Source organism: Pteronotus mesoamericanus, unplaced genomic scaffold (assembly GCF_021234165.1).
Source record: "Pteronotus mesoamericanus isolate MK-2021 breed Mesoamerican mustached bat unplaced genomic scaffold, CSHL_Meso_final contig_181, whole genome shotgun sequence".
In the NCBI taxonomy this organism is placed as follows: domain Eukaryota; kingdom Metazoa; phylum Chordata; class Mammalia; order Chiroptera; family Mormoopidae; genus Pteronotus; species Pteronotus mesoamericanus.
In genome coordinates this window covers 11,157,737-11,174,052 of record NW_026555077.1, presented here as the reverse complement: position 1 = coordinate 11,174,052, position 16,316 = coordinate 11,157,737, and the positions used below count along the sequence as shown (strand labels likewise).

The following is a 16,316-nucleotide window of genomic DNA, read 5'->3' as shown; positions in this document are numbered from 1 at the left end:
ACCTGGCAGTCTGTCCTTTTCCCCAGCCTAGGTAGCCTAGGACAGGATCAGGTGTTTTCAGGTTAGCGTTCAGGTGAGGCGCCTGAGCTACGTCTTTCACGATACCGGACTCTGGAGAAATCCTCCAGTGGATGGCTTGACTGTCCTAGACCAGAGCTTTCTTGCTGCCTTGAGAACGCTCCTGTTAACTACTGGCAGGGAGTTAAAGAAGGCTGGGCTTTGCCTTCCGGAACAAACAGGCCTTTTCCTCAGGTGGGAGGGTTGTAGTGCGGTTAACCTCAATTCCTCTGCCTTCATGAAAAGGCGTACAGTTCAGCCGAATGACGCTGCCAGGGGGGCCCCCACGTCAGTGGTCAGAGCTGCCAACCAGCAAGACGCGCAGTTGAGCCTGAGGGTGATGAGTACACACGGGCCTTGGCTCCCCTTCTCTGCTTGCAAAATAAATGTAGTGGTGGGTCGTTAAACTTCCTTAAAATAGTGGAGAGACTTTCCTGCCGTTCTTGCATGGCGTTCTCAATGTTATAAATGGACTTGCTAATGGCAGCAGGGAAAGCCAGACTCCGAGAGGAGAATTTGCTTGATCTTTGGTGACTGTTCAGGTAAGTATTTAATTCCAAGCAAGAGTGCCATGTATTTTTTAGACCTTTGAAAGACCAATTCTGAAAAGGAATACATAACGTTGGTGCAACTGTTTTGATAACTGGATACCCGTGAATGTTACAGCAAAATGATCAGGCGTCATGTAACTTATAAACTATGTCTTTTAATGCTAGGTGTCTGTATTTAATGGGGCAGATGGGAGAAGTTATTCATTCCTCCCATCTGCCTTAGCTGTAAAAGTGTTGTCCTAAAAAACCTAAGGAGCGAATCAACTCTGGGTTTATTTACTGTCTTCTGCTTACATTGATAAACAAGTTTGTGCTCATGGAGGGTGTGGTGTATAACCTTTCTATTTTTTCTTAAAGCCAGTATTTTTCTTAGCACATTTCCTTCAGGACTTAAATGGTTTTATTGTATCCAGTGAGTACCTTCAGAAGTTCCCATTCTTACAGCATGGGAGGACACACTCTTGGATGCTCACATAAATAGCTTTTGAAGGGATCCAAATTTGAAATATGCATATGCTTGATTATACAACACCAGTGGGAAACAGACGGTTGTGTGTCTTTGAACCTGAAAGTGGAAAAAGGAGCCAGTAAGAGTGAGGTAGCAGAGGCTGTGTAGGGATGTCAGGGTGCAGATTTTGATATTTTATGTTGAAGGGACCAACTACCTCCTTCTCCCCAGAGGTGGAATATGGGTTTCACCCTTTCAGATACTGCTGACGGCCTTTGTGATGTGCTTGCTAATGGTTAGCACCTAACCAAACAGCACAAGTTTGGGGAAGTCTGGTAGCTCTTTCCTATTGAGTCAGCAGTCTCGAGATTTTAGGTCTTCTTCCTATTCATACTTGAAGATGAGTCAAACCCCCATTACCATGAAAATTCCCTTCTTTCATAAGAACTTTCCATAAACTAGGTTCTGTGGCCTGGATCCTTTAAAACCAGGCACATTTCCCACGCTCCCCCTGACCATTCCCATGCAGAAGCCATCATAATGGTGCCAATTTTATTTAACCTCCTGCACTTAAAAATTGATAAATCCCAATGAAGTGTTTAAAGAGACCTCATTCTTTTCTCCCAAGGAGGTGCATATCAAAAGTGTTATTTTTAACACAATAATACATATAAAATATCTTAATGAAGCAAGTGGAGAGAATAGGGAGAGAAGTTTTGAACAGAGTGGCAGAGAATATAGAACAAAGGGATGAGAGTATTTACAAGCTAATCTCTTTGGCTAGGTCTCTAACAGTAAAGTGAAACCCACAATAAGACGATTTTTAAAACTTACTGGAATAACAGGTGGCTTCTTCTGGCTACAATTTTAGAAGTAAAAATAGTGGTCAAAGAAAATCCCTGCAGCTATGAAGATTAAAGGGGGAATCCACCCTGAGGCAGACTGTTACCTTTTGCAAAGGCCTGGAATCCAACGGTCAGTTCAGAAGAATGAAATCACCTGAGCTCTCACATCACCTGTTATGGGCTTCATGGAGAAGAGGAGTTTTATTCCCAGATTTCATTTTATTTATAAAACTGCAATATTCTTTTCCCTACAAGTGTTTTTAAAGCCTTTTATTATTATTTTTATTTGTTTAGTTGTTTGTTTGCTCTGGCAGTCATCTAGGTTGGTTTTTTGTTTTTTTCTTCCCACTTTCCTCATCCTACCTGTAGCTAAGCTTTCTCTACCCTGTTTTGAGTTTGGGCACCTTGCCTCCTTTCCCTCTCCCTAGTGTGACAAGACAGCTTTCGGGGCAGGTTGCCAATATTTCTTTCCCCTTAACTGAAGGGACTGCTTCTTTTATTTTCCTCTGAAGGTTTTATTTTATCATCTCCCCTTGAATAAATCTGATGGTTGCAGCCTAAAACATCTGTCAGGCAATAATTGGTGACTAGTGAGGCTAATTGTCTGGGAAATTGTCTTTGGTATGTGCAATTCCAAAAGACCCACAATTTAATGGTGGGCTTTTAAAGAAAATTGTGTCACTTATAGCAACTAGAGAGAATTGCTAGAAATAGGGTGACTCAAGGTGTTTCCCAACTGACACTGAAGTGGGTCTGTCCAAACAAAAGGTAAACTCAGTCAATGTTTTGAGGAAAAAATATTAGTTATAACTTTATAACTTCTTTTAATTTTGCATTTACTTGGAAGTGTCATCAGCAGGACCTCGTTAACTGGACACTTATTAGAGGAAGCAAAGGGTAAGGAAGTGCCAAATGCTCACTCATCATCTTCAGCTCTAACTGCATGTGACATCCTGTATTGCTGAGAAATGGAGTTTTGCTTTATTTATCTCTCACCTAGAGAGCTGATTTTTCAAGATATTTTCAAAGGTGGGGAGGCTTGTTCAGAACAAGAACTTTAAAAGGCGCAGCTCTTGCCCTGGCCTGTGTGGCTCAGTTGGTTGGAGTATCCTCCTGTAAAATGAGAGGTCGCTGGTTTGATTCCTGATCAGGGCACGTGCCTAGGTTGCAGGTTTGTTCCCTCGTCAGGGCACGTATGAAAGGTACCCAATCCATCCATGTTTCTCTCCCTCTCTTTTCTTCCCTTCCTCTTTCTAAAAATCAGTAAGCATGTCCTAGCATGTCCTCGGTTAAGGATAAAAGAAAAAAAAGGGCAGCTTTAGCTTTGCGTTCCTGCTGGCCTGAGGTGGCAGGTGGTGATGGGAGATGATTTTATAGGAACTTAGCAGCATGGTTGTCTTTAGGGAAATTCCTAGAAATTGTAGCATGCTCATCTTTTATGCGTGTGCGTGGCTCTAGTGGGAAATAAAAAGCCCCTAGTCTTTCTCCTAGGTGCCTGTCAGGAGTAAAATGACCCATGTTATCTATATTCTGAGCGCTGTGTGAGAAGGTGACTAAGGTTTCTTTCTTTGACTTTTTTCCCCATTACCCTCCTTTAATTGGGGCCCAAATACCCCAGACCCTCAGGGGACTGGACATTTCTCTGTCTCCCCTTCCCTCTCCCTCCCTCTCTCATGAGATTAGCAAATCATGAGTTAATAGTCCACTGTAGGAATTTGGAATAAATTAAAAAACCGATATAAGAGTTGCTAGACGTTGGTCTAAATAAAGTCTTCCATCTGCCTGGGGCCAACATGGACACTGTTGTAGAAACACTGAATTTTAGTCTCAGGGAAATACTTGATTACCTGATACACATTATTAGACTTTTTCTTCTCAAAATAGCTTATTTTTACTCATAATAACTCAGGTTAATTGCCAAAAATCAACAAAATATGGAAAACTTGAAAATTAGGATGACTTATAGTACTATTTCACAGAGAGTAGCAAGGTTTATTTTCTTCTTATGTGATTTTAGTCTTTTTAAATGTCTACATACAGATATAAATGTCAATATTTTTTGAAAATTGGGATCTCAATATATTTACATTATAACTTTAAAAACATTTAACAGTATGTCATAGATATCTTAAAGTCAATTCAAAGTTAAAATGTACATTTTTTAAATCACTTTTTGACTGGTTATTTTAACCTTTGTAGTATAAATCCATAGAAGTTTGATTCCCAGATCACAAAAACTCTTCTATAAACTGCCCAAATGCCCTTCAAAAGTGTACATTTCCTTCCATAGTTTTTTTTTCCATTATTGTTGTTAAATGTCCACTTGTTCAGATCTTTTGCATGTCATTATATTGGGTTGTCTTATTCTTATTAATAATTTGGAGCTCTCTACAAGTAATAGGTCGTAAACTTTTGCCTGTTTAAATGCATTGCAAACCTTTTTTCCTACTTTGTCTTTCAATTTTTTGAAGTCAAATTTTTGTGTTAAGATTTGTCAATCATTTTCATGGCTTCTGAATTTTGTTATGCTTTGAAAGGCATGTTAAATTATATAGTAAAAATCTATATCTAATGTTTTTATTTTTTTAACGTGTCTAAGTTTTATGTTTTATGTTAGCATTTGATTTGAAGAAGGACTCTAACTCTCTCCAGTGGATTCTTCCAAATATTCATGAAAACAGTTCATTGACTAATTCATTCTTTAGAAGAGCTTTAGGAATATTAATTGAAACAAAATAGTGTTTCTATTAACAAACTCATCAACTAAATTACCTAAAACCTTCTAATGTATCTTGGGTAAGCAGATCATTTCAGCACATTTTTAATTCAATTTTCATATAAACATTTTAGACTATTATCATTGTGTTGTTTTATTATATTTGTTATTGTTGTTATTATTATTATTACTACTTGATCTTGGTGGTACTGGCCAAGGAAAAGTTCATGTGCTCAGTGTTATTCTCTCCTTCATTGACATTTCTTTTTTCCAACAAAGACTCATTGGACACCTATTACATGTCAGGTACTGTGCTGTATGCTGTGGGATACAGTGCTAAGCAAGGCGATTCTTCATGAAGTTCTCTTATAGGGGAGAGAAATAAAGATTGGGATTTCAGTTATGAAGGCAATTAAGTGATATGAGGGGCAATGGGAAAGAAAGGTAACTTTTAAAAGATCGTCAATAAGCCCTCTCTAAAGAAGTGACACTTGAGTTGAGTGGTAAAGGATGGGAGAAGCCAGGCATACAAAAAGTTGGGGGAATAGCAGTGGACGGATGAAGCAGTAAATGCAAACCCCCAGAGCAGGGAATGTTCCAGGGCCAGGGAGGAAGCGGGGTGGGGGGGGCGCAGGTAGTGAGGACCGGGGACAGAAGGTATGGGAAGGAGTGGGCGGGAGACTTTCAGGCTGTGGTGAAAGGGTTGGATTTTAGCCTGAGAGCAGGGGAAAGCCACTAACTGGTTTTAAACAGGAAAGCAGTATCTGGCTTTTGCTTTAAAAGTTACCTCTTTGGCCACTATGTGGAGAACTGGGAACCTGCAGTGGTATAGGGAGATGGGGAGCACTTCATGATGTTTTTTGAAGGAAGACTTGATCGATTGGGTGTGAGGGTTGAGGAAAATGAGAAATCAACACTTGCCTCTGGAGCAAAAAGTCCTGTGCTTTGCTGCACATGAGAGTCACCAGGAAAACTTAGCAAAATCTCAATGCCCACCTTGTACCGGGGCACCAACTAAACCACAATGCTTAGGGCCAGGAAGCCAGGCACCGAAACCTTTGAAAATCCCAGGCAGTTCTACTGTGCAGCGAAGAGGGAAAACCACCTACTGGATGAGGGATTATAGCTGAGAGGTGCCCAGAGAGGCAGGAAGAAAGCCAGGTGTGTGGGGTGTTCTAGAAGCAGAGAGAAGAGGTTGTCCCAGGGACACAGTGGTCAGCTGTATCAATGCTGCCGAACCGCTCAGTCCAGGCCTGAGAAATGGCCATTGGAATCTGCAGCAGTTTCAGTGGAGTAGAGTGAATGGAAACCCGGTGTTTGTTCTAGAGAATCTGAGGCACAAAGATAACTTGAGGAGGATAAATGTTGAGTTCATTCCATCATGTAGCTTTGTTTTTCCCTTTCCATTTCAATAACATGACCATTTAGAAGTCTCCTGAATTTATAGACTAAGATGCCATTGGTTGTCAAATGATCATACTTTTTAAATAAGAGAAATTATGTTTGAAATATTAGTTTATTTGAACATAACATTTTTCTTAATTGCTGATCACCTCACAGGCCATTACTACTTCAGAAATATTAATTCAGGGACCATGAAGGAACGCTAGACAAAGGGGTCACTACAATTGGATTCTCATTACTGGGGCAAGGTGCAACCTCAGGGTACCTTAGTTGCCTCATTTGTAAAATGAGGAGACAAAAACAGGTAAAATCTCTAGCAGGGAGGATGTCAAACTGGGTACATATTAGAATCATCTGGGGTGCTTTTTCAAAGCCCAGATGTTCAGGCCGTACCCACACCAAGGAGCCTAGAATCTCTGAGGGGGAGTGCTGGCCATCAGTATTTTGAAGCTGACCCAGGTGACTCAGTGTGCAGCCACGTTTGAAAACAGTGGACTAAGTTCTTGTCTAGTTCTGACACTGAATGATTCTATCCTTCAGTATTAATATATTCCTTGCCCTGAACAAAATCAGGGAGAGGGGAGGAATGAAGGCTGGGCGGGCAGCTAGCAGTGTCTGCCACAGGAAGTCTCAAAATTTACCTTCCAGGCTTCTTTCACAGGGAGGGATTGAAGGATACTCTCCACAAAACCAAGGGAGCAGAGAAAGGTGGATCTGAGATCCAGGAAATGTGGAACTTGACTTAGGAAGGAAGAGAAGGGAAGAGAAGGGCGTTCCCAAACTGATGGCCCTGAAAAGGGATTAGAAACAACCAGGGTGGGCTGGGGCAGGAGGCTGAGGGTCCCAGGAATGAAGTCCGTGGGAGAAGAAAGGAGTTGACAGGATTTCTTCAGCCTGTTTGACTGAACTGAAGGTAGCCGGCAGGCTCAGCCAGAGTTTGGTGATAAGGTCCTGCCAGAGTGATATGTAGAAAACTAAGCAAATGGGGTAAAAGGCAATGAACTTCAAAAAAAAATTTTTTTATAAGAAAGAATATAAAACCACAGTGTACTAATAGCTCAACTGTGAAGAGTATTTGCAAATTGCTTCATAAATTATAAATGTTAACTTATCCAAAATTTTTATTAAAACTTTATTGGGAAGATGAGAGGGGAGGTAAGATGGGTGTTTTTGCTGGCGGGGGGCAGATGTAAGAGCTGAATCTGTATTTTTCATAGGAGGATGTAAATGGGTAATATCCAAAAGAGGAAACACAGTGGAAGTATTATTTAGAAATATTAACGTAAATAACTGAGAAAAACAGGGAAAAGTGTTTGCCTATAAGGGGCAGAAACCAGGGTAGAGTTTGTCAAGGTTTACTTTCCGTTATGTCCGCAGTTAGGTTCAGGGGTGGGGGTGGCAGTGGGGGGAAGGCCGGCGGGACCAGATGGCACAGATCTCTGCAGATGTCAGTTCCTGGCGTGGTGTCCTGGAAGCGGGTGGTACCACGTACTGTGATGAGGGAGAAAGATGGATTTGGGGAGCGGTTCATTCTGCCTCCCCTGCTCCATCCTCTGTGACTAGGAAGAGCTAGTTATGAATTAGAAAGGACCTCCTACTTTAGCGTCACTGCATCCAAACGTGATACCTAAATGGGTCTGACAGGAAAAGGAATTCCTATCAAGGTTATTTTCTATTTATTTGTCAGAGCCAGGGAAATAAGCACCTGTTTCTCCAAGGCTCAGGAATTTATAATATCCGCTGGGATAACAAAAGGGCAACCACATCTAAGGTGCGGTGGCAGTCCCAAATATTTGTGAACATTTATCCCTATCAGTTAAAAGAACATCTACCATCTCCGAGTGTGTATTTATTTACATATTTTATACAGAACCAAAAATACTAAAAACAAGTAAAATGAACATTTTAAGGAGTGAGATAGTTGAAGACATTAAAATGAATTGCTGAATGCAGTGACTTTCTGATACCGTTATGACTTCATAGTATCATTAGTGAGTATGTTAAGGCACAATATATACCCTTAGGGTCAAGTTCATCATTTAACAATAGTAGATTTAGCATATAGTTTAAATAGTTTTTTAAAATTTTTGATAACTGTCTTTTTTCCCTCCAGATTCACATTTCATCTTTTTTTTCTTTTCTTTTTTCTTTTTTAACACATGCCAAGGAAGTTTGCATTAAGAGAGTGTTAGCTTTCCCATTTTTCTTCATGTTAATTTAGGCTTCCATTAATTTTAGGATGGATCTAATTTTTTGCAATAATCTATATGTACCTTGCCTATTTTTTATGAGGATTAACTAAAGTGAATAATACACTCTACAGTGGTCCACAACCTTTTTGGCACCAGGGATCGGCTTCGTGGAAGACACTTTTCCACGGGTGGGGTGGGTGGGATGAGGGGCACCAGGAGGGCAGAGCTCAGGCAGTAATAGGAGTGAGCAGAGCTTCATTCACTTGGCCACTGCTCCTCCCCTGCTGGGTACTTGTGGGGAGCCCTGCGGGTTGGGGACCCTGCTCTCAAAGACTTAAGTGGGTTCACATAAACTGGAAGTGGTAGAGATATGCTGAAAAACAGTGAGGGATCCACAATCAACCCCCTACTTTAGGAACATGCACTCTTCTCCCAGGTGCCTTGTTTACCTAGGTGAAGCACAGACATCTGACATTCTGACCTAGTGAGAGCATCTCATGTTGATATATAATAATTCATATGTTAAAACTTGTAAATCTTAACTCCTCTTTGCTAGGTTAAACAGTTAGCAGCCCTAACTTCTTCTCATGCGCCAGTAAATGGTCTTGCATAACCCCTTATGTGCATGCACCCCAATTTGAAGGCTAGGACAAGAGGAAACAAACTTCCACATCTCTTTTTGGGGTTGAGGGTCATACAAGCTGAAATGCAACAGCAGCCTGGGCTGGTTAGCTTATTCGCTTTGCTGAGCAGACTGTGCCTATGGGAACAAGGTACCATCATTGAAACTGGTGTGTGCATTTTTCTAGGGCAAAGACTAAGAGCCTTCACGGCTTCTCACAAGGGTTCATGACCTCAGTGACGCTAAAAATTGCTGCCAACTGGTTTTGCTTTTTTCAAAACCTCAATTTTCCAGAGATCTCTTAGTTACTGATTTGATAAAACTGGCATTGTCCTTGGTCATGTGATAGATAGCCTTAAAAGTGGCTGACATCACACAGTTCCAATTATTTGGAGAAAGAGTAGGTTTTCTTAATGACAGATGGTAGCTTTGATGTGCTTTCCCCCTGACTTTTCACCGCAGTACCAGCTTGGGCTTCTTCACTCAGTCCTGTTTTCTTTTCCATTCAAGCATCTCTAGCTTTTGTAGCCCACTATGTGGGAGACTTTTCTTTCTATTCCAGATTGTTTTTATGCTTACAAATACTGTGCTTTCTTCCTTTGATATTTTATTAAGCTTGTACAAATCCAGATCTTTCATTTTCTATAGTTTAGTGAAACAAATATTTCATAAGATTCATGATTGCTTTTATTTATTCCATGCAATTTCAGTTGCATGACTGCCCAGCGATTGATGGGTCACAGTAATTTTGATCTTCATCCATTTCTATTCCTTAAAGAGTTTTATGATATAATCACTTTCACTTCTCCTCACCCCTGAGCTGTGCTACAAATTAGCATCTCTCTGTCCTTTTCTAAACCTGTTGGTGGTTTTCATCACGAGTGATGAAAGTTGTAGTGTTACTCCTCCTGACTTAATTCTTGCTTATGAAGTTGTGATTGCAGCTCAGGTCTCCTGTACCAAACGCCCAGCCTGGCCAGGGGCTCAGCACTAGAGTGTGTTGGGTAAGTATGGGTCAAGTGCAGGAATGTTTTAGTTCTATGATGTTGTCCTGTCTCTCTTTCTCTCAGTAAATTTCCTTCTTTTCATCTTGCACTATTTTTTTCACCATTGTATTTTTGTTACAGGCATAAGATGTCTGGTTGCATGTGTTGGTGTGTATGCGTGTTTAATACCCTTCACCTACCAGGTAACTAGGGTAAATCTACAAATGGGGAAGGGGAAGCAAGAAAGAAACTTTAGAAAAGATTAGAAAGGTTATACATTTACATTGTCTTGAGGTATTAGAATTTTTGAACCAAAATACCATTACCTTTTCTTCTAAGCTTTAGATGTTATTTGTAAACTTAAGTTAGACTTATTAAAACATCAGTCTCATCATGTAACTTTATTATTCACATGAACTAATTTTTTTCTGTATATCTATCGTTAGTTGATCGCACTTGCCTAGCACTACCCGATATTTCACTAGTGGCACCTGTATGCCGAAGGGGAAAGCTTGTCCTGCTAGCTTTTTCAGGTTTTGTTTTTTCCCCTCATCACAGTGCTAGAAGTATTGCAACTGTTCTGTGAATACCTAAGTGAAAAACTGCCAGAAGGGTAGAGTAGTGTAAATAGTTTAACACAATCAGTGATCCATGTTTTCAGGGCTCTGAAGGTTTGTGTCAAAGGATGTTGCTCTCAGACACAGTTAAGATGCCATCGTCTTTTTGGAAATCCTCCCTCAACACTTCTCGTCAGGTGTCCCCATAGCACTTACCAATCGGTGTCCTATGACTGTGTTACGGGATTTCCCCCGGCTCTATGAACCCCTCTCCTCGGAGTCAGAACTCTACTTCCCCAATACTTTTTACACTTATGACATAGCATTCACTAAGCTATTTGCTAATTTGCAAATACGCACTCACAAGTCTGTGTCTCCTCCTAGACACTGAGTACCTGAAGTTCAGGGAACCTATTCAGCTTTGTGTCCTGAGCACCCAATATAGTAAATATAGTAAATATAGTAAATGTTTAGTAAGTTGGTAGATCGAATCAAGAGGTAATTACAACTGGTACAGGGCAAACGCATTTAAAAGGCTTCTCATTCTTTTGAAATGCAATTCATTATGGTAAGTGATATTTCATTGCTGAAAGTTCTTTTGTTTTTCCCAAGTCTATCTCATAGTAGATATTTTCACCCATATTTGTCTTTCGGTAAGCTAAGTGTGAATGTTTTGTAATCTGTGTCTGGTTCTAATATGCTTGGCCCTGCTTCTAAGTTGACTATTTCATGTTACTCAGTTTTCTTGTGTGCTTGGCTTTGTTTTACTACTGGTAAACGTGTTCCACGAGTGATTTGTTAGAGCACCCCAAGTCCTAGGATGAACCTCTGAGGGTCTGTGTGTGTTTGCTGGGAGATGGAGGGCAAGCCCAGTCTGGAGCCTCCTGAACAAGGCAAGTGCATGGCTTGACATTCTCCAGCTCACGAGGCATGGGGCTCAGAGGGCGGGGTTTTGATCATCATTTCTCAGGACAAGTTTATATTTTTAATTTCCTTTTTCTTTGATTTGAAACTACTCTGGTCTTCTCTGTTAGTCCTCTACATTTTGGGGGCCAGGCAGTTTGGGTGCTGGTTATTTTTCTGAGGGGCTAGCGCTCTTTGGGGCTCCTGCCTAAATTTGAGGAAGATCACCTTTTGTATCTTGGATGGGCTTTGGGTCTTAAGTCTTGGTTCCTTTATTCCCCTCCCCTGGGGCCACAGACTGAAGCCTAACTGGGTATGAATGGCAATGGGCTCCTACTTTTCACGCGGTTCCCCTAATATTGGCCTGGTAGTTCTTTGCCCTCTTTAATTTTTTAAGCATCTTTAGATACATCTTTATTACAAGTGTTCTTTTTTCAACTCAAATATAGTTGATATATAACATTGTATAAAATTAAGGTTTACCATGTGTTGATTTGACACATTTATGCATTGTAATATGATCGCCATTGTAGTGATAGTTACCCACTCTATCATGTTCCATAATTATCATTTCTTTTCTGTGCCGAGAATAATTAAGATCTAGTCACTTCTGCAAGGCAACAAAAGCTTTATTGGGGGGTATTTTTTACAAATTGTAATCCAGGATACGCAGATTTGGATAGAAACCCAACTGTGTTCTGAGGGGGGAAGAAGGGAATAGAATTTATAAAGACAGAAAAGGGGGAATTTCTAAAGCAGTTAAACAAGTTGCTTCAAAAGAGCTATGGTTGGAGCTCAGATATGGTGTTCATGTATAGCTGAGATACGCTATCCATGATTGATTTCTTATGTCTATTGTTAGGTGAAAAATTTATTTCTTAATAGAGAATTTAGGGAATCAGTCTGTTCCAAGAACTATATCTAGAAGTAGCCATTTGGTTTTAGCCAAGTTAAAAGGTTCGGTTTCTCATGAGGTGAGGTCTATTAGCTCAACTTCCTCCCAGCTCCTATTTAGACTGTTCTCTTGACAATATCCACTCCATTTTGCTGTTTTTCTTTTATAAGGTACTTCCTCCACCTGTCTCCCAAAAGATGCATTTTATCCAGTATCTTTCTCCTCTTTTTTCTTCTCTCTCTCATCTTTCCCTCCCTCATTCCCTCTTTTCCTTCCTTCTTTTTCTATCCTTCCTCCTTTCTTTCCTTCTTCCCTCCCTCCCTCCTGCCCTTCCTTCCTTTGCAGCAGGAAAATTCTGAATAACCTAGCCTACTAATTCTGGAAATAGGAGATCTAAAAATCTATCTAAAAATAGAAAATAGTAACAACTGCATATAAATCTTAAAAAGGTTTAAAATAAGTCTTAGTATACTCTTTCCCCTTTGGGTATCTTTTAAACTTCTTAGTCAAGGTAGATAATACAGATCATAAGTCAGTATAAAAATATGTCATTTAGGTGTTTCAGGTGAAAGGATTCCTAAGAATGACTCCCAATTATAAAAACATCCCTAGAAATGAGTAGCTTGACTGATTGTCTGAACTTAATAGAATTTATTCATTTCATTTACCATCCAGGCACTCCTTGATGTAAGAAACAGAACTCCAATTCAAACTGACTTAAGTCCCAAAGGGTATTTATTAACTCAAATTGAAAATCTTGGGATGATGGCTTCAGATACAGCTGGATCCAGGAACTCAAACATTGTCATTAGGTCTAGTGTCTATCTGTGGTTCGTTCTTCTATGTTAGCTCCACTCTCTGGAGAGCTCTCCTATGATGGCAAAATGGCTTCCAAGAACTTCAGACTCATGGACTGTGCTTTATGTCTGCAGTCTCTACCCTTTGTTGATTATGTATCCAACAGTAAAGGTTAAGCATATATCCCCAATGTGTGTATGTTTATAAATTACATGCTACTTACTATATGCCACTGTTCTATATGGTATGCTATATTCATTATTAATAGAGTTCAATTTTTTGTTTTGCATACCCCACTCTGGGGACTGCTTGGTGGAAAGACCACGTCTCTCCCATCAGTTATAAGCAGAATCTTGTGACCACATCTCACTGGTTCTTTTGGCCTAGATTGAGTCATATGCCCACTTCTGAGTCCAGAGCCCTTGAGTTAGTAAAAGCAAATTTTTACTAACATAAGGTGACACAGAGATCTGGTCAGACATAAACACAGAGATGCTACTTTAACTTTTTAAAGATATTTATATTTTAGGATCTTACGATCACTGATATGTTATCAGTAAAGGGGGGACATAATCCTTCCTTGAGTTCAAAGTTACAGAACAAAGATTCTGTATTTCCATAAGAGTTTAATTTCATTAGTCTACACTAAATTTCTGTGATTTCACTCTTGGAGTACATGAAAGTACCCCATCTAGTTTTTGTTGGTACTCCAGTGACAGGTGAGTCCTATATGTTAAAATGTAGGAATGGATGAGTTTTGCAAATAAAATTTTATTTTTATAATTTTTGAAAATGGCCATTTTGAACAAGATGAGGAGCTGTATGGAAAGGCAAATAATAGAGGGTCCTGACTAATTTTCAGAGAAGACAAGTTTACTGGTTGCAGAGAGAGTTTTGCTTGTATGAATGGGTAAAGCATGTCAATGCAAAGTATTATTTAGGAGCTTCCTGGTGAACACGCTGTTCTGTGTACTTAAAAACTGATCTTCTGTGGCAGCAATTCAATGGCTCATCTTGATTCTGACGTGAAAGAAGAATGTCTGAGGGAAGACCTGAAGTTCTACTTCATGAACCCTTGTGAAAAGTACCGAGCCAGACGCCAGATTCCATGGAAACTGGGTCTGCAGATTTTGAAGATAGTCATGGTCACTACACAGGTAATTGATACTAGGAGTTCGTCATTTTCTTTTCCTCACCCCAAGATGAAACTGTTTTGACATGTTCTGCCACTTGACTTTTGTTCTGGGAAGTTCACACTCAAGTTCATAAAACTATAAAATTATGTTGATTCTGGAGGATAGGTGGCAGGTTGAAGTTCATTTTAGATGATGACCTTCTCTTTTTATGAGGGATTATGATGCCCTGTTTCCATAGGTTCTTTTTTTAAATTTTGTTTTTTAGTTTTTTAAAAGATTTTGTTTATTTATTTTTAGAGGGAGGGGAAGGGGGGAGAAAGAGAGGGAGAGAAGCGTTAGTGTGTGGTTGCATCTCACTTGCCTCCCACCAGGGACCTGCCCACAACCCAGGCCTGTGCGATGACAGGGAACCAAACCAGTGACCCTTGGGTTTGCAGGCCGGCATCCAATCCACTGAGCCACACTAGCCAGGGCTCCACGGCTTCCTAAATCTAGATAAATAGTAGATCTCTATTTCAGAGTGTAGGTTTCTATATCTGAATGAGGCACATAGACTGGTGCAGGCTGCTCAATCCAAAGTGATTTCTGTTCCTGAAATCTCTCATCTTCATCCAAATACATCGTACTTAAATACACTTTTGAAAATTTCCGTTTGTGATTGTTTTGACGTTAAAGACTTAGAGAATGCTAGGTTTCCCTTCTATCAGTGGTTGAGTGCTCTGGGTAAATGCTCACCCTCTGGCACTCTAAGGAGCATAAAAAGCTACACTGAGGCCTTTTATTTCAATCCATATTGTTGGCCTTTATTACCAGTATGACAACAGCCATTAGAGTTGTCATCTAGTTTGGGGGCCTGTGGTATTCAGCTGCTTGCAGGGAGGTGTCTCTCTTGGTAAGTACACTTGAAACACATGCTCTTTTAAAAACAGGACTGATTTTGAGGGTTTTGGCTCCATTGGCAAATAATCATTCTGTTATCAATGTAAAAGTGTTTGTAAAGATGTTATTTCTGGAACCCAAAAATCAATACCTTTCTAAAAATACCTCCATATAGTTTTAGAAACAAGAGGAGATTTCTGCTGTAACTGAAGATGCATCTTTATTCTATGTTCCTAGAGAGGTCTTTTCATTATGTGACATGCTGTACCAGCTCAGCAAGGTTTAGGGTAACCAAGTTACTTTAAGGGAAGCAACAAGGTTGAGATGCAGGACTATAGGTAAATGTATATGCTTAGCTTTCTTTCTTCTTTTTTTAAAAAATTTTAATTCTTATTTTTGACGTTTTAATTTTGGCAACCTTTATTATTTAGTATTACTTGAAAAGAGGAGAAATAGTAGTATCACCTTTTGTCATTTGATTCATTTTAATTGTTTTCCAATTTCTTCTCTTGCCAAACCAGCTTTCATTTCAATTTTTTGATCTAATAATGTTACTAAGATTCTAGCTTATTAAGGCATAAAATATTATCACCATCCTTGACTTGTATTCTTTGTCCTAATATTTATTAAATCCTATGGATTCTTCCTTCAAAAATGTACCTACCTAAGTTTTGCCATACTCACTGTCTCCTTTCTAGCACAGACTTTTATCTCATTAGTTAATTAAAAATATGTATGAAGCACCTTGTATGCTATGCATTCTGTTCTTCATCCAGTTGTAGATACACTACTGCTTCAGACAGCTAAGCTAAAACATAGCATAACATTTCCCATGTGCCGGGCACAGTAAGTGCTTTGTGTATGTTCACTCAATTTCATCCTTCCTGCAAATCTGTGAGTAGGTTCAGCTATTTCTCCCTTTCATGGAAAAAGAAACTGGGCCAAAGAGAATTAACTAATATGCTTATGACCATTCAGGTAGTAAGTGGCAGAGCTGAAATTTGAGGCCCACCAGTCTGGAACTGAAGTCCACACTTTTATTCTCATATTGTTTCTATTCTAAATATAGGTCCTCAGAGTTCGCAGTCTAGGAATATAGATAAGTTAATTAGGCTACTTCTCATCCTCCTCTTATGCCTACCTGTCTTACCCAGATTCTTACTGGTCTGTTCAATGTTACTATCAGACTAATTTTTCTCAGGCCGCCTTCATTGTGTCACCCTCCTGCTTAGAAACTTTTGTAGGACCCTATTTCCCACAGAAGAAACTCATAAGTCTATAACCCAATATTCAGTTTTCCAAAGCCTCCTTCAACTTGCCTTCACAA

The 16,316-nt window shown here is 39.8% G+C and overlaps 1 protein-coding gene across 1 annotated transcript in view; it reads left to right on the top strand.

The window, feature by feature from the left end:
• Positions 1–16,316, top strand: part of MCOLN2 (mucolipin TRP cation channel 2) — a 52,956-nt gene that overhangs the window by 60 nt on the left and 36,580 nt on the right. Inside the window, exon 2 of the mRNA XM_054566832.1 lies at positions 13,972–14,131. Coding sequence (XP_054422807.1) covers positions 13,979–14,131 — 153 coding nt within the window. The 5' untranslated portion in view covers positions 13,972–13,978. The remainder of the gene's footprint in view (positions 1–13,971; positions 14,132–16,316) is intronic.